Below are 19,036 nucleotides of genomic sequence, written 5' to 3' on the forward strand. Positions count from 1 at the left end.
TTTTGAAAAAAGATGAGTTTTCAATTGAGTTCTAAAGTGCTTGTAAGAGCAAGCACTATGCAACAGTGGCCTCAATTCCCTGTCATAGAAAGCTGAGATGCTAGTGTATGTTCCAAGGATTTCTTGCTCTTAAAACCTTGAGCAGATGGAAAATTAAACAATGCATGTGATTCTCTCCTATGTTTATAGAATGCTATGAGAAATCTATCGGTCATATAGTTTGGAGAAATACCAGAGATGCTAAAACGGTTTTGGTACTATAATTTTCACAGAAACCTGATTGGCTTTCGTGCAAAATATCAGATTTATCTAGATAATGCATCAGATCAATATTGACCAAACCCTATATCAATTTTGCAAAAAATGAGATGTTTGCTATAAGTCTATAATTAGTTATTGGAAAAGAAAAGATCATTCTCCCCTGTTGATTTTAATTTGTCATAATTATTATGTTTGTTTTAACTCATGTGAACCGTTTAGTTCTTAAGCAGTATAGAAAAATTGCAAATAAATTATGCAGGTATGCTCTCTGTCCCTAGTGCACTTACAGTCTGAGAGTATATCTGCACAGTATTTATCTGTTTACTAACATGCACAATCTTTGCAAATTCTTGGTGGCTCAAAAATAAACTTGTGTAATATAGTATTAAAACAGAAAAATGGCATATCAGATCCACTACTAGCAAATTAACCCTAGGTGTCTTGGATGGTGGCTATTGTAGTTCAAAAGGTTCTTCCTATCCGTCGCTTTGCGATATATGGTCGTTTGAAAATGACCCTGGTACAAAGTTATCCATATATCTAAAAACGCTATTTCTACTGTTGCCACTGTAGCTATGAATTTCAAGTTAACATCACATGCATTTAGCCACTGTAAAAAATAGTCAAACTGTTATTCAGTGCTAGACCATATAAGGAACACATCGTCTATGAAACATTTCCATGCTAGTATGTTCTGATAATGGTCAGATGGATACAAAAATTTGTTCTCACACCATGGAAGTTCAAGAAATTAAACATCTGCGTTCTTTGGCTTCCTCTAAGTTGTTGGGTTTTGGGGTTTTTTTTGTGGGGGGTAGTTGTGAAGAGAGGAGAGAGCTGCGACTGTACAAGAGCAGTTGAAGAAGCAACTGACAGGACGAGTGGAAGGGCTCTAGGAGTAGGGCATCCTGCACATGCTCAGTAAGCTTAAACTTACTATAGCTAGGGGAGAGCACCGACGCACAGTCTCAGTCAGAGGACTTCACCAACAAGTGTGCCTGCATATCCCCTGCTTGTTTCCGGAGAATATAAAGTCTACCAGGCAAATTACCTTATCCTTCCAATATCAATTAGCAAAATGCTGAACCACTTACACTATGATCGTTTGACCACTATCTCAGATTCAAAAGTGTTTCTATACCAAGACAGGAAGTCAACTCTGAAGTAACTGAAATGGTAATTGTTAAAGCACATTTCTAGACTGTCTAAAGCAGGGTTGTCCAATGTCGTACCCCAAGGGCCACAATCCAATCAGGTTTTAAGGATTTCCCCAATGAATTTGCATGAGATCTTCCATTGTATGCAAATAGATCTCAGGCATATTCATTTGAAGAAATCCTAAAAACCTGACCTAATGAGGGCCGAGGATGGATGCCCCTGGTCTAATGTAACTCCTAGAACATAACAATGAATCAATGATGACCTACTTGAACTTGTAACTATGTATTTGTAATTATGATATAATTGTATTAGTACCTGTACTAGCAACTTTATTGAATGTCTGTGTCATACTGTCCATTGTAACTTCTGGGTGACTGACCCATAAGAATAGCCTTACTGGTTCAGAACAATGATCCAGATAGCCCAGTATCCTGTCTTCACGGTGGAAACAGGATACTGGCCAGGTAGACGTTTGGTCTGACCCAGTATGGCTATTTTTATGTTCTTAATACCATTTTAGTAGCTATCCTCTGGGCTAATTTTATCCTGTTTCCAAATTTATTATTTATTTGATATTGTGCCTATCAGTAAATACCATCTAAGTGGGTTGCAAGAACGATTACAAGTTAGCAAGAGAACTAGAGATTTAAATACGAAAGTGCATGCTTGCAAAGGCCCCTGCCATTGCATGTTGGATTGGCAGGATATTAGGATAACATTGAGTTTCAATTCTGTGCGAAGGCCTAGAGGGAGGTCATTGCACTATACTAGATATCTCTGTTAGTACAGCAACCTGATTTGTATTACATATTTGTATGTATGTATAACCCTATGTAGTGTTTCAAACTATCTGTTATTTACCTAGAAGTCTCTGATGTCTCTGTTAGGAAAGAAATCTGACTACTATTATGTATTTGTATGAGAAAGCCTAGTGTAGCTTTTCAAAGTAACCTTCATAGAACTCTACTTGCCAGTATTTTGCGGGATATAAGACTGTAACAGAACATAATAAGGATGGGACAACCATCAAAAGTGGAGGATATATATTCTCGAAACAAATCTGGCAAAACGATGGAACTGGAAGGGATCATGAGAGGCTCTAAGGCAGTGGTCTCCAATGCAAATCCTTTGCAGGGCCACATTTTGGATTTGTAGGTAATAATAATAATAACAGTTTCTATACTGCAGGACCGTGAATTCTATGCGGTTTACAAAGATTAAAAGATGGTACAAATAGATTGAATTTAACAGGGTGGAAGCTAGTGATTAACAGTTCAAGGGATTGGTTATTGAGGAGAAAGAGTTGTACGGAGGTACTTGTAGGGCCTCAGAAAAAATAGTTAATGTCTTAATAAAGAAATGACAATTTTGCATGAGGTAAAACTCTTTATAAATCTTTCCTTTTGGCTAAGTCTTAATAGTAATATTGTAATGTATAGCTAAAGAGACATATGATCAAGAAACAGTTTTATTTTACTTTTGTGATTATGATAAATATACTGAGGGCCTCAAAATAGTACCTGGCGAGCCGCAAGTTTGAAACCACTACTCTAAGGAGTGTTTCTGAGAAGTGTTCTCTTATGAGCAAAAGTAATCCTCATTGCAGTGCTATCAGCAAGTGACATCTAAAGCAATGTAGCAGCTGTAAATATTTCTATCCTTGAAATGGCAGCAGGACCTTCTTCACTGCAAATTTGTTTTGTTTTAAAGACAAGGTCGGTTGGAGTGCCAGCCATAATGTTGGATGTTGACATAGTGGCATTCTGGTCAAGTACTGCATTTGATGAGGAAAGATCATTCACACTTAGTGCATATACAAAAGAAGTCCAGTCAGTTGTGAAGCCTGTGGAATCCTAATTTGCTCTACTGTTCTCCCAGGGGATCTCAGAACAGTTTGCATGAACAGAAGGAGCAGCAGGAGTTTGCGACTATACCTTTAACCACTACACCACACTCTTCCTTTTGAAGCTAAATTCTGCCTTTTTGTGGTTGTAATCAAAGCAGTTTACATATTCTATACAGGTCCTTATTTTGTAGCTGAGGCAAAGGAGGATTAAGTGACTTGCTCGGGCTGAGACATATGAGAGCAGAATGGGAAGATTCATCATATTTGTATTCTATTTTGGAGTATAATCAAAAATCATTAAGAATCTTTCTTTTCTTTGCTTTGTCTTACAGTGCTTTGGAGAGATCAGGGGTATGGTTGGTTGCTCCATTGATTGCCAAACTACCAACATCTGTACAGGGTCATGTTCTGAAGGCTGCGGGAGAAGAGCTCGAAAAAGGGCAGCATCTTGGATCGTCCTCGCGTAAAGAGAGGGATCGGCAGAAACAAAAAAGGTTTGCATTCATCCTGTGGCAGCGCCTGAAGAGCCTTCTGTCAACATCCTGAATCATGTCTTTTCATACCCTAGAAACAGACAAAATTATAGCAGTCTGCTTTCCATACCATCTGCTATCCCTTCCTCTCCCTTAGAAATCCAAGGTGCTTTCTTCAATTCTGATAGTCTTCCTCTTCACACATGCATTTCCTTAGATTATTCACCTTCTTTCTATGCTCCCTCATTCCAAAGCTTCCTTTCAGTCGAAAGGCATTTATGCCATGGAGGTATTTAAATGTCTCTATTATTTCTCCTTTCTCCTACCTTTCCTCCAGAGTATGCATATTAAGATCTTACTCTGTCCCCCTATACTTTTTTTTTTTTTTTTTTTTAAAGTAAATAAGGTCTTTCTTTACTGATATTTTTAATAAATCAGTGAGTGTACGTGAACATCTGTTTAAAAAATATAGCCAAGTATGCTTGATGAAAGCTTCTCATTGTTGATACTCATCTTTTCAACATTGATCCTCAGGTACCTCAAGCATCAGCATTGACCATTTTTTTAGCCATCCTCTAGATCAGTTTCTCTCAAACATTTTTAGCTCTGGGACACTAAACGGAGCAAATATTTTTCACGGCATGTTATAACTGAAATTATAAAATTGCCAAACCAACAAAAAATTAAATTTAAGAGTTACTTATTTAAAGTTCTTTAAGTTATGTATGGGTAATTGTAATGATGGTGAAACTGAAGTTGATAGAATAGAATTGCTAATCAATGTGATGGATGAGCTTGTTTTTGAGTTCAAATTAACTTAAAATGCGGCTCAATAGTCGACAAGTAAACATGCATTTCATCATCCACCATCTGCAGTCGTTCTTTTTTCTGTTATTATTTAATTTTTTTCAGAGCTGAGAATCCAAGTTCACAAAGATAAGAAGACCCAAACAGTAACAAAGCCTTGATTGCTTTGTTGCTCAAGTCAGGATAACCACTACTTACAAAATAAAAATAAAATTACTTGCTGATAGTTTTCAAGGACTAATCATGTCAAAGAATGATGCTTGTCTGGGTGGTTGTATCCTTACGCACATAGACGCTGATAACATTGACAGACTTAGAAACATAGAAACATGATGGCAGATAAAGGCCAAATGGCCCATCTAGTCTGCCCATCCGCAGTAACCATAAGAACATAAGCAGTGCCTCTGCTGGGTCAGACCAGAGGTCCATCATGCCCAGCAGTCTACTCACGCAACGACCCATCAGGTCCAGGACCTGTATAATAATCCTCTATCTATACCCTTCTGTCCTCTTTTCCTTCAGGAAATTATCTAATCCTTTCTTGAACCCCAAAACCGTACTCTATCCTATCACACCCTCCGGAAGCGCATTCCAGGTGTCCACCACCCTTTGGGTGAAGAAGAACTTTCTAGCATTGGTTCTGAATCTGTCCCATCAGTGCAATATAGCTTCTTGTCCTTCCATGGATTTCCCCATCCTCCTATGTACCTGAAGCCTTCTTGATGACACTAGGCTCTGAGCCATCTATTAAAGTCCTCTGTGTTTTTCACTCTTTGCTCTCCTTTTCCATATGCAGGCAGTATTTCAGAAAAAGCTAAAGTCTTTACAAAAGGTTTCACGCCCTCACCAAGCTCCCGAAAAGCTTTCTGTGCTGCAAGTGTGGAGTTGTTGGCCAGGTCATTTGTTCCCAGATGGATAACAACATCAGTGTTAAAATCCTTAGTTTCTTCCTTAATTATAGTCAGTATTTGCCTGGAACTCCTGGTAGCTGAGGATCCTGGAAGACATTTCACTATTTTGGTCTCCTCGCCTTGTGTTCCAAGGTTAATGCCTCTGATGATGGAATCCCCCAACAGTAATAGTTTTCTGTTTTTGGCTTTTTTATTTGTGCTTAGGGTGCGCTTGTTCTCTTGAGTTACCTTCATTGGTTCCAGTCCCACCTCCCTTCTGTTTTCTTGAGTATCGCAGTGCACTAGTGGAGCGAAGGAATTCTGTAGAGGTAATATTAGTGAAGGTGGATGTTTCTGTGTTACATGTCGCAGTCTTCCTGAGCCTACTGTGACCCATTTATTCCTGGGCTGTTTTATTCTTTGAGGTAGAGGTGGTAAGTTGGTATGATTTTGTGGAGTGATGGAAGCTGCTTTAATTGTATTCAATTCCTGTTTAAGTTTGCAGAGCTCCTCCTTAATACTAGCAAGTTGAAGACAAATGGGGCAAGCCTTAAACCTCCAAATAATGTGTCTTGGAATTAAAGCACCACAGTGATTGCATAGAATAAAGGTCATCTTGATTGGTTGTGAAGTCCTGATTATATGGGTCTCTATATATGAATAGTGGTCCCTGGGGTTGGTGGGACTATAAGTAAGACTACTAGTAAGGCAGAAATATAGGCTCTATACCACCTAAACACAGTATTTTAAACAAAACTGCAGGTTCTATCAGTGCTACCCTAAAACACATGATTTATAACAGGATTTTCCCTACTTTAGTCACCCTGAGCCACAGGCACCAGAAATATAGGCTCTATACCACCTAAAACACAGTATTTTAAACAAAAATGCAGGAAGAGGAAATAAGATTTAACAGAGGAAAGAGAAAGATTTATTTTTTTGTGCTTTTTTTATATTTTTTTTAGTAAGAAACAGGGAGAAGAAGAAATTAAGCAGATATAATGCTGAAAACCAGTCAAAAGAGCAGAATATGAAATGCTGAGTAACTTAGCTTTTAGAAGTTCACAGGGCAGCCTTGCACAGCAAAGTTCAAAGAAGCGTGGGATGAACACAGAAGATTTAGAATCAGAAAATAATATTAAATATTGAACTAGGCCAGTTACTGGGCAGACTTGTACGGTCTGTGTCTGTGTCTGCGTTTGGAGGAGGATGGGCAGGGGAGGGCTTCAATGGCTGGGAGGGTGTAGATGGGCTGGAGTAAGTCTTAACAGAGATTTCGGCAGTTGGAACCCAAGCATAGTACCGGGTAAAGCTTTGGATTCTTGCCCAGAAATAGCTAAGAAGAAAAAAAAAAAAAATTAAATTGAATCAGGTTGGGCAGACTGGATGGACCATTCGGGTCTTTATCTGCCGTCATCTACTATGTTACTATGTCCCCTCTTAATTTTTCCAAATGCCTTCTCATTCTTGTAGTTTTCGAACATTTGAAGAATCTGTCCCTCTCCACTTTCTCCATGCCCTTCATGATCTTGTAAGTCTGTATCATGTCCCCTCTAAGTCTCCGCTTCTCCAGGGAAAAGAGCCCCAGTTTCTCTAATCTTTCAGCATATGAAAGGTTTTCCATACCTTTTATCAATTGTGTCGCTCTTTTCTGAACCCTCTCGAGTATCGCCATATCCTTCTTAAGGTACGGTGACCAATATTGGACACAGTACTCCAGATGCGGGCGCACCATCGCCCGATACAACGGCAGGATAACTTCTTTCGTTCTGGTTGTAATACCTTTCTTGATAGTACCCAGCATTCTATTTGCCTTCTTAGAGGCCGCTGCGCACTGTGCTGACAGCTTCATTGTCTTGTCCACTATTACCCCCAAGTCCTTTTCTTGGGTATTTTCACCCATTACCAGCCCTCCCATCGTATAGCTGTACTTCGAGTTTCTGTTTCCTACATGCAAGACTTTACATTTCTCTACATTAAACTTCATCTGCCATCTTTTCACCCACTCTTCTAGTTTGTTAAGGTCCCTTTGTAAATCTTCACAGTCCTCTTTAGTCCCAACTCCACTAAATAGTTTGATGTTTTCTGTGAATTTTTTTACTTCGCACTTCGTCCCTGTTTCTAGATCATTTATAAATACATTGAACAGCAGCGGTCCAAGTACCGACCCCTGCGGAACACCACTCGTGACCCTCCCCCAGTCCGAGTAGTGGCCCTTCACTCCTACCCTTTGCTTTCTACCTGCCAACCAATTTTTGATCCATCTATGTATGTCTCCTTCCACCCCTTGGTTCTTTAGTTTCCGTAGTAGGGTTCATGGGATACTTTATCAAAGAGATCCCATGTGCCTATCCCAGGCTTTCTTGAATTCAGACACAGTCTCTCTGTCCATCACCTCTTCTATGAGACTGTTCCATGCATCTACCATTCTTTCTGTAAAAAAGTATTTCCTTAGATTACTCCAGAGCCTATCACCTCTTAATTTCATCCTATGCCCTCTCATTACAGAGTTTCCTTTCAAATGAAAGAGACTCAACACATGCGCATTTACATTACACAGGTATTTAAATGTGTCTCAAGAAAAATTGAATTTAAATGTCTATCATATCTCCCCTTTTCCGCCTTTCCTCCAAAGTATACAGATTGAGATCTTTAAGTCTGTCCCCCATACACCGAATGATAAAGACCACGCACCATTTTAGTAGCCTTCCTCTGGACCGACTCCATCCTTTTTATATCTTTTTGAAGGTGCGACCTTCAGAATTGTACACAATATTCTAAATGAGGTCTCACCAAAGTCTTATAAAGGGGCATCAATACCTCCTTTTTCCTAATGGTCATACCTCTTCCTAAGCACCCTAGCATCCTTCTAGCTTTTACCGTCATCTTTTCAACCTATTTGGCCACCTTAAGATCATCACATACAATTATACCCATGTCTCACTTTTCTGTCATGCACCTAAGTTCTTCACCCCCTAAACTGTACTATTCATACCAAATGTATGACCTTGCATTTCTTAGCATTAAATTTTAGCTGCCAAATTTCAGACCATTCTTCAAGCTTCGCCAGGTCTTTCTTCATGTTATTCACACCATCCTGGGTGTCTACTCTATTGCAGATTTTGGTATCATCCGCAAAGTGGCACATCTTACCTGACAAGCCTTCAACAATATCGTTTATAAAAATGTTAAAGAGAACAAACCCAAAAAAACTTTGAGGCACACCACTGGTAACATCCCTTTCCTCAGAGCGATCTCCATTGATCATTACCCTCTGTCGCCTTCCACTCAACCAGTTCTTGACCCAGCCCGCCACTTTGGGACCCATCTTGTATATGTATGTGACATGCATGTCATCTATTCTAGTGTATGCTTATGATGAAATTTTTTTTAAATAAAGTCAAATTCTGGATTATCCCAGGACAAACAGGCAGCATATTTTCTACATGTGGGTGACGTCACCGACTGAGCCCCCTAGCGGACATTTTCGCAAGCAGACTTGCTCGAAGACCTTCAGGCTTGCGATTGGCCTGCGCATGAGCCCGTGCCCCTCCCGCCCTGCCTAGGGCATGCATCTCCTCAGCATGTCCCCAGTTCAGTTCAATGTTTCCGCAGAGCCAGAAGCACTGCTCACTTACTTCGCGCGTTCTCTTTGTCCCTCTTGCACCGTGGTTTATTTGGTTTGTTTCCTTTGAGTCGCTGTGCTCGCGTCTTTTAATTTCTTTATTTTCATTTTTTTCCGTTCGTTTATTTTTGACCGGGTTCCCGGTCTTCCTCTGGCCGCCTGGCCTCGCAGGGCCGCGGCTTTCTTTTTCTTATGTCCCGGCCTTGTTCCAGCTTTAAAAACTGCACTAAGTGCATTCGGGTTATCTCCATCACCAATCCTCATCGTTGGTGTGTGGAGTGCCTGGGTGAAGAGCACCGCGCTGAGTCGTGTCCCCGTTGTGCGACTTTGCAACCGTGGGCTCTTCATCGGAGGGTGGCCAAGATTCTCCAACTCTTTGGCCCCATGGATCCTGCAGGAGAGGCCTCGAGCTTGGCCTCGGCGCCCTCGGTGGGTTCCTCGGCCTCGAAATCCCCGTCAGCCTTGAAGGCTCTGGCCTCAGCCCCTCCTGCTGCTCCGGCCTTGGGTAAGTCTCCACTTTCCTTCTCAGGTGTGCTGGTAAAGAAGCCTTCCTCAGAGTCTCATGTCAGCGCCGCACGTCGGTGTCTTCGAGATATCACTCTAAGCTTGCCTCCTCACGTAGGGAATATTGTTCTTCGAGGTCGCCCCCGAAGGAGCGCACTGCTGCACCTCCGACCCAACTACCTTTGATCTCGGTGCCTATGTTCGAGGACATGCTTAAGGCTATTATTACCACGCAGTTTTCCTCAGTGGTCAGCCAACTAGTCCTGACCTCAACGCCTTTCACCTCGGTCTCGACCCAGTCGCGGTCTGACCAGCCTGAGCATCCTCTTGTTTCTCGAGGCCTTACTCGTAAGACCCATCGGGTTCCCTTGAGCGAGTCTTCCTCACCTGAGTCCCCGGTGACTTTTTGGGGGTCCAGGCCGGGGCCAACCTTTCCTCTGCTACCGCGGCGAGGTTCGCCTCTTCTAAGAAGCCCCGGTCTTCTCTGACCTGTTGGGGCAGGTCTCCGACCTCGAGACCCTCTAGACACACAATTGTCCTCGAATTGGACTCTAGTGTCTGTTCTCCTTCGAGGCGCTTACCGGCTTCTCAAGGACCTCCTTCGAAGCCAGTTGGGGAATTTTCCTATGCCCCATCTTCTCCGAGGCTTCCCCAGCAGTTCCCTCGGACCCCGGGGTCTTCCCCAATCCATCTGGCACAGGGCCGTTCCTCGACGCCCCATACACGCTTTAGTCGAACCTCTTCGGTCTCCTGTTCACGGGACTCTGAGGTCCCGGCTTAATATTCTAGGGAGGTTTCTCCCCCTTTCTCGGCTGCACCCCGATCTCGGTCGGTGGAAGAGTCTTCTTCTCGCACCTCCTCCTTTTCTTGTTTCATCTCTGACATGGGCAGAGCTCTGAACTTAGATCTTTAGTCTGACTCCCGCTTTACCCAGGAATACCTGGTGGAATTGGGAGTTGACAACACGCCTCGTGAGGTGCTTCGCCTTCCGTTCCATCAGGTTCTCCGGCAGACGTTTCTCCGGAACCTGGATACACCGTATGCTGTTATGGCTATTCCCTCCAAGTTGGAGTCCCGTTACCAGACTGTCCCGGTTAAAGGGTTTGTAAGTGCTCAGCTTTCCCACCAGTCCTTGGTGGTTGAGTCATCCTTGAAGGAATCAAACCCCTCGAAGGTGTATGCTGCTGTCCCTCTGGGCAGGGAGGGCCGCACAATGGACAAATTTGGTCGCCGCCTTTATCAGAATTCGATGATGGCGAACCGTGTCCTTAATTACAACTTCTTCACTTCCTACCTCCGGTTCTGTGTAGATGTCCTCCGCTCGTTCCGGGAGGCCGTTCCAGAGCCTCGGCGTCGGGAGTTTCGTCTCCTCGAGGAGACCCTCTCCCAACTCCGCCTGTATATGTTTCAGGCCTCTTACGACACCTTTGAATTGTCCTCGAGAGTTACAGCCTTTGCCATCGCCGTGCGTTGCCTCGCTTGGCTCCGGATTGTGGACATGAATCTGAATCTGCAGGATCGCCTTGCCAATCTCCCGTGTATGGGTCATGAGCTCTTCGATGATTCTATCGAAGCTGCCACAAAGCGCCTCTCGGACTACGAGCAGTCCTTTGCGTCTCTGGTGAAACTTAAGCCGAAGACTCCTCCGGCTCGCCAATATAAAATTGCTCTCCGGAGGTACCCGCAAAAATCCGCTCCTGCTGTCTCAAGGCTTCCTGCGAAATGGCCCCTGCAACAGCAGCCATGTCAACCTAAGACTCAGCCACCGGCCCCAGCGAAGACCGGGCCGTCCTTTTGACAATTCCAGTCTGAGCCTTCAGACTCCCTTTCTGGAGTCTACCCCCTTCCCCATCGGGTGTCATCTCCATCATTTCTATACCCAGTGGGAGAGTCTTACCACCGACACTTGAGTGCTGTCTATCATCCAAGAGGGGTACTCCCTCCACTTCAGTCGCACCCCCGGACATGCCTCCAAGAGAATTTCCTTCTGCTCAGTCTCAGCGCCCTCTCCTTCTGCAGGAAGCTCGGGCCCTGCTTTGCCTTCGGGCGGTCAAGGAGGTTCCCCCGGAACAGTGGAACTCCGGATTTTATTCCCAGTACCTTCTGGTACCCAAAAAAACTGGGGATCTACGTCCGATCCTGGACCTCCATGCTCTGAACAAGTTTCTGGTCGGGAACGATTCTGAATGCTCACCCTTCCCACGTTGTATCCCCTCTTGGACGAGGGGGACTGGCTGTGCTCACTGGACCTCAAGGAGGCATACAAGCGCATTCCGATACACCCGGCCTCTCTCCAGTGTTTGAGATTCTGGGTGGGGGATCTCCATCTCCAGTATCATGTTCTTCCCTTTGGCCTGGCAGCCTCTCCGAGGGTTTTCATGAAATGTCTGGTTGTGGTAGCTGCGGCCCTGTGTCTCCATGGCCTGCAGGTGTTTCCCTACCTCAATGACTGGTTAATCAAAGCGTCCTCTTGCGACGAAGTCCTGCGAGCAACGAATCAAACCATTGTGCTCCTTCAGAGTCTCGGCTTCGATGTGAACTGTCTCAAGTCTCACCTCTGCCCATCCCAGTCTCTCGAGTTCATCGGAGCGGTCCTGGACACGGTCCATCTCCACTCCTTCTTGCCTCGGCCTCATCAGTAGGCCCTTGTCTGTTTGTGTCGAATGATGACACATCTGCCCTCCTTTTGCCAGACTTCACCTATGTATTCCTCAATGGACTATGGCGTCCCAATGGAACCAGGATCGAGATCCTCTCTCCCGACGCATTGTCGTGACTCCTTTGTTGAAGAGGTCTCTCCGTTGGTGGATGCTCTCTTCCAATCTTTCCAGTGGTTTTCTGTTTCGTGCTCCTCCTCCGCAGAAGGTCCTCACGACGGACTCGTCGACCTAAGCTTCGGGGGCTCATCTGGACAGTCTGCGTACCCAGGGTCTTTGGTCCCGTGCCAACCGCCTTTGTCACATCAGTCTTCTGGAGCTTCGAGCGATTTTCCTCGCTCTGAAGGCCTTTTGTCACCTGCTTCATAACCTGGTAGTGCTGGTTCGCATGGACAACCAGGTCGCCATGTATTATATCAACAAACAGGTCGGCACAGGGTCCTAGTCCCTGTGCCTGGAGGCGGTGCGGCTCTGGAATTGGGCCATCCACCGCAACATATTCATTCGAGCTGTCTACATTCAGGGCCAGCGGAACTGTCTGGCAGACAGGTTGAGTCGTCTTCTGCAGCCTCACGAGTGGTTGCTCCACTCCGGGACCCTGCGTCAGGTGTTTGCTTGTTGGGGGACTCCGAACGTCGATCTGTTCGCGTCCCCCCTCAATCACAAGTTGCCCCGCTTCTGCTCCAGGGTTTACACCCCTCTCAGGATCGAGGCAGATGCCTTCCTTCTGGATTGGACGAACAAGTTCCTGTATGCGTTTCCTCCATTCCCTTTGATTCTCAAGAATCTCGTCTATCTCAAGTCCACGAGTGCCACCATGATTCTAATAGCTCCTCGGTGGCCCCGACAGCTGTGGTTCTCCCTTCTGTTGCAACTCAGTGCCAGGGAGCCTCTTCCTCTACCTATTTTTCCTTCTATACTTACGCAGAGTCAGGGTTCTCTGCTTCATCCCAACCTCCAGTCTCTGCACTTAACAACTTGGTTCCTCGAGACTTAATGCCCTCGTTCCAGCTCTCCCAGCCTGTGCTGGATGTCCTGGAGGCATCTCGGAAGGAGTCCACTCGCCAATGTTACCATCAGAAGTGGACCCGCTTTTCTTCCTGGTGTGCTACCCATCAGCTGGAGCCTCTGTCTGCCTCCTTGTCTGCTGTCCTGGATTATCTGTTGCACTAGTCTAGCGCTGGACTCAAGTCCTCTTCAGTTCGAGTCCACCTTAATGCCATTGCGGCTTTTCATCAGCCAATTGACGGGAAGCCTATCTCTGTTCATCCTGTGGTTTCCCGCTTCATGAAAGGAGTTTTCCACGTTCATCCGCCCCTTAAACCTCCTCCGGGGTTTGGGATCTTGCTCAATTGATGAAACCTCCGTTCGAGCCGCTAGCGTGCGCTCACTTAAAATATCTTACTTGGAAAGTTGTGTTTCTTATTGCTCTCACTTCTGCCCGTTGGGTCAGTGAGCTTCAAGCCTTGTTTGTGGACCCACCTTTCACTGTCTTCCATCATGATAAGGTGGTTCTCCGTACTCATCCTAAGTTCTTGCCTAAGATTGTTTCTGATTTTCACATCAACTAATCTATTGTTCTTCCTGTGTTTTTTCGAAGCCCCATTCTCACCCTGGAGAGATGGCTCTTCATTCTCTTGACTGTAAGCGTGCGCTGGCCTTCTACTTGAAGTGCACCGCTCCTCTTCATTCTGCTCCCCAGCTGTTCCTCTCGATCCCAATCGCTTGGGTCGCTCTGTCTCTAAGCGGACCATTTCTAACTGGTTGGCCGCTTGTATCTCTTTCTGTTACGCTCAGGCTGGTCTCTCCCTGCCAGGTCGAGTCACAGGCCACAAGGTCCGAGCGATGGCGGCGTCTGTTGCATTCCTCCGCTCGACTCCCATTGAGGAAATCTGTAAGGCTGCCACTTGGTCCTCGGTTCATACGTTTACCTCGCACTACTGTCTGGATTCTTTCTCCAGGCTTGATGGCCATTTTGGCCAGTCCGTTTTGCGAAATCTGTTCTCCTAAATTGCCAACTCTCCCTCCATCCCATTCTGGTTTGCTTGGAGGTCTCCCACATGTATATACTGCCTGCTTGTCCTGGGATAAAGCACAGTTACTTACCGTAACAGATGTTATCCAGGGACAGCAGGCAGATATTCTTGCAACCCACCCACCTCCCCGTGGTTGGCTTCTTTGCTAGCTATCTGAACTGAAGACACGCTGAGGAGACGCATGTCCTAGGCAGGGCGGGAGGGGCATGCACTAATGCGCGGGCCAATCGCAAGCCTGAAGGTCTTCGAGCAAGTCTGCTTGGGAAAACGTCCGCTATGGGGCTCCGTTGGTGGCGTCACCCACATGTAGAGAATATCTGCCTGCTGTCCCTGGATAACACCTGTTATGGTAAGTAACTGTGCTATCTCTTTGGGGCACACCCCTATGCCGTGGCACACAGTTTGAGAGACACTGCTCTAGATCAACCCCATCCTGTTCATTTCTTTTTGGAAGATGTACTCTCCAGATCTGTACACAGCACTCGAAATTGGATCTTACAACAGACTTACAAAGAGGCATTGTCACGTTTTTGTTTTTTTGCTGGCTGTTCCACTCACTATGCACCCAGACATTTTTCTAACTTTCACAGTCACCTTTTCTACTTGTTTGGCCACCTTAAGATATGATCACCCCCAGGTCCCTTTCTTCAATTGTGCACAGTCGTACTTCACCACCTATATTGTGTTGCTAATGTATGACCCTAATTTTTTTAGCATTAGATCTTAGCTTCCAAATTCTAGACCATTCTTCCAGTTCCTCTAGATCCCTCTTCATGTTATCCACTTTACCAGATAACCCTTCTACAATATTGCTTGCAAATATTTTAAAAGAAACAGACCAAGAACCAGTCATTACAACACACCACTGGTGATGTCCCTTTCCTTGGAATGAACTGCATTTGCAACTAAAAAGATAGGAAAACGTTGCATTAGCTTATAAGAATGTTAGATTGTGAACCTGCTTAGTCAAACAGGGAAAATACTTAGTTCCTGATTACTATTCAATGTATTGTAAACCGCTTTGTACTGGTCTGTGTCTGTATATGGCCGTGTGGTTGAGCATGGCCTGGGAAGGGCTTCATTGGCTGCAATGGTATAGATGGGCTGCAGTGAGCTTTGACGGAGTCTTCAGTAGTTGGATCCTAAGCACAGTACCGGGCAGAATTTTGGATCCATGCCCAGAAATAGCTAAGAAGAAATACAATTTAAATTGAATCAGGTTGGGCAGACTGGATGGGCCATTCCTGTCTTTATCTGCCGTCATCTACTATGTTACTTTGATATCCATGGAGGAAAGGCAGTATATCAAATAAAAATAACCATAGCCATTGGTTATCAGTTGAAAGGCAAATTAAGGTTAAATGTTACAGACTAACAATCTGATTTTGCTTTTCTCTCATTTACATTATTCTTCCACCAGATTATGTGGTACTTTATTACTATGTTTTCCACAGATTAGAGGAGTGCGGTATAAATGACAGCTCAGGTCTTCTTTGGCTTACACTGCCATTACAATTTGGAATCATCTACCTGTTTACATTAGGACTGATATCAATTACTTAAGATTTCGTAAAAATTTGGAAACTTTTTTTATATGACTTGTTGTAATATTCATGTTATGATGATATTTTAAGTATTGATTGCTTTTGAATTTTCCCATAGATTTTACAGCCTCTTTGAATATAAATTGCCTTTAACCTTTTTGATATAGTGCGATTAATAAGTTGTGTATTAGATTAGATTAGATCTTCTACTCAACCTGTTTCTAACTCATAGGTTCCATACTGAGGGCACTGTTTATTTATAAGTTGCTTATGTGGAACTAAGTCAAAGGCTTTGCTAAAATCTAAGAACACCACATATAACAAACTCCATAGTTCCAACTGTCTGGCTATCAAGTCAAAGAAATGAATCAGATTCTTCTGACAAGACATGCCTCTAGTGAAACCATACTGGTTCATTCAGGTCCAGCAATCCATTGGATTCCAGAAACTCTCAGTATTCTCAGCTTTAAAAGTGTTTCCATTAATTTACTTGCCACAGAGGCCAAACTAACAATTGTAGTTCCCAACCTTGTCCTCTTTCGATTGTTATTGCTTGGAGCCTGTTCTTATAAACATTTCAGAACTCAACTGAAAACTTATCTCTTCTCAAAATACTTGGTCAAATAATTTCTGTTTGTTATCCTTAAATTGTCTTTAATTTATAATCTTTTGTAAACTGCGTAGAACTTATGGTTACGTGGTTAAGAAGTATGATGTCACCTTTCTTCAGTCCTTGGGACCTGTCCCAACTCTAGAGAAAATGTCAGACTGTGAAGCTACCATAAGTTCCCTACATTTCTTCAATACTCTCCAGTCACATCGCTTTAGCTAGCTTTTTACAAACAGCCTTCTACAAATGGTTGAAGTAGCACCCTTTTGTTCTTGTCTGTGTTGGTCTTCTGTTGTCTTACTCCTAGCCCCAATTGTTAAACAAGTTCACCTCTTCTTTATCAGTGTCTACATAGTCCTCCCCTTCATTTTCAGACTCACTCCTATCACAATCATATCTAAACAAAAATCTTGTCCCGTCATTTTACTGTATTTTTTTCCACTTGCATCTTTGCTTTCCTGACTACCAGCTTCTCTTAGCTTTTCCAGATATTGTCACATGTCTTCCTCTTTCTGTGATCTCTTATAGTGTATGAAATATGACGGCAGATAAAGGCCAAATGGCCCATCCAGTCTGCCCATCCACAACATCCACTATCTCCTCACCCTAAGAGATCCAATGTGCCTGTCCCATTCTATCTTGAATTCAGATACAGTCTCATTTCCACCACCTCCCCTGGGAGACTATTCCACGCATCTACCACCCTTTCTATAAAAGAAGTATTTTCTTACATTACTCCTAAGCCTATCACCTCTTAACTTCATCCTATGCCCTCAATTTCCAGAGTTTTCCTTTATTTGGAAAAGACTCACCTCCTGTATATTAACGCCATGGAGCTATTTAAATGTCTCTATCATATCCCCTCTCTCCTTCACACATATTAAGGCTCTAAGTCTGTCCCCATACGATTTATGACAAAGACCACTAACCAATTTTGTAGCAGCTCTCTGGACCGACTCCATCTTCTTTTTATCTTTTTGAAGGTGGGGTCTCCAGAATTGCACATAATATTCCAAATAGAGCTTCACCAGAGGCTTTTTCAACGGCATTATCATCTCTTGTTTCCTACAGGCCATTCCTCTCCTTATGCACCCAAGCATCGTTCTGGCTTTGACTGTCGTCTTTTCTACCTGTTTTGCCACCCCAAGTCTCACGCTTCTTCCACACACAGAAGTACTTCATCTCCTATACTATACTGTTCTCCTGGACTTTTGCAGCCAAGTAAATGACCCTCCATTTTTAAGCATGAAATCTTAGTTGTAAATTACCAGACCATTCTTCAAGCTTCACTAGATCCCGCCTCATGTTATGCACACCCTCTGGAGTGTCTACCCTATTACAGAGCTTGGTATCATCCGCAAAAAGACAAACTTTGCCGGACAGTCCTTACGCAATATCACTCACAAAGATGTTAAATAAGCTGGCCCAAAAACAGATCTCTGTGGCACTCCATTAATAACATCCTTTTCCTCCGAACAAACTCCATTTACTACAACCCCCAGTTTGTCACTTTATGATGGCTGTTTAGTTTTCGTCCAAGATCTTTCTCCCTTCCTATACATTCTTTTTAATATTACCAATTATTCAGTATAGCATGGATTTTAACTGCTCTAATTATTCTCTCTTTTACAAGTGCAATATTAGACATAATTTGAGAAATCTTAGAGTTCCAAAATTTCAACATTAAATCATCTTTTTTTTTTTTTTGTAAAGAAAAATCTTGTTGTATATCAATTTCCAGCCAAAATAGCATAGAATCAATTTTTCCTCTACTCATATATGAATTGTAAGGTTGGTTATATGGTTCAATAGGGCCAAGTAAATGATTAAGTCTCTGCTTGCCCTGCATTGGTAGCATGGAATGTTGCTACTCTTTGGGTTTTGGCTACTGGGCTTGATGGACCATTCGGCCGACCCAGTAAGGGTCTGAGCACAGAAATGTAAATGTGTTATTCAGCTTAATGTGTTACTTTCTGTTTTCCTTTTTCTCTCTGCCTAACAGCATGTCTCTCTTGAGCCAGCAACCCTTTCTCTCTCTAGTGCTGACGTGTCTGAAAGGACAAGATGAACAAAGAGAGGGCCTCCTTGCCTCCCTGTACAGTCAGGTGCAGCAGGTAACGACCATACATTTGCCTTTCCAGCTGTATTGATTTATTTTTAAAATGTATATACCGTCTGTATCTAGACCAGTGGTTCCCAACCCTCTCCTGGTGGACCACCAGCCAGTCAGATTTTCAGGATAGCCCTAATGAATATGCATGGGGCAGATTTGCATGCCGTGTTACCTCTATTATATGCAAATCTCTCTCATGCATATTCATTAGGGCTATCCTGAAACTCCCAACTGGCTGGGTTGGGAACCACTGATTCAGACAATTTCCATATAAAACATACATAGCATAAAATTAACATTACAAAAAGCTGAGTCTTCATGACATTTGCTCACTTCCATCCATTTACCTGTAAAAATAGAAATCCTTCCTTATGGGTATGTATTGGATCCTCCCAGAACTCATGGAGAATGCCCCGGATTGGCTATATTTAGAATGGCGTCTTTTGTTTCCTTTAAACTTGGTTCATGTTCCTAGTATTACATTGCCTAGAATATATAAGGAAAACAGA

The 19,036-nt window shown here is 43.6% G+C and overlaps 1 protein-coding gene across 1 annotated transcript in view; it reads left to right on the forward strand.

The window, feature by feature from the left end:
- Nucleotides 1-19,036, forward strand: part of MED12 (mediator complex subunit 12) — a 708,291-nt gene that overhangs the window by 460,614 nt on the left and 228,641 nt on the right. The window contains exons 30-31 of the mRNA XM_033943934.1: nucleotides 3,601-3,762; nucleotides 18,417-18,528. Of these exons, the coding sequence (XP_033799825.1) occupies nucleotides 3,601-3,762; nucleotides 18,417-18,528 (274 nt within the window). The remainder of the gene's footprint in view (nucleotides 1-3,600; nucleotides 3,763-18,416; nucleotides 18,529-19,036) is intronic.

The sequence above is a fragment of the Geotrypetes seraphini genome, chromosome 5, assembly GCF_902459505.1.
Source record: "Geotrypetes seraphini chromosome 5, aGeoSer1.1, whole genome shotgun sequence".
Taxonomy (NCBI): domain Eukaryota; kingdom Metazoa; phylum Chordata; class Amphibia; order Gymnophiona; family Dermophiidae; genus Geotrypetes; species Geotrypetes seraphini.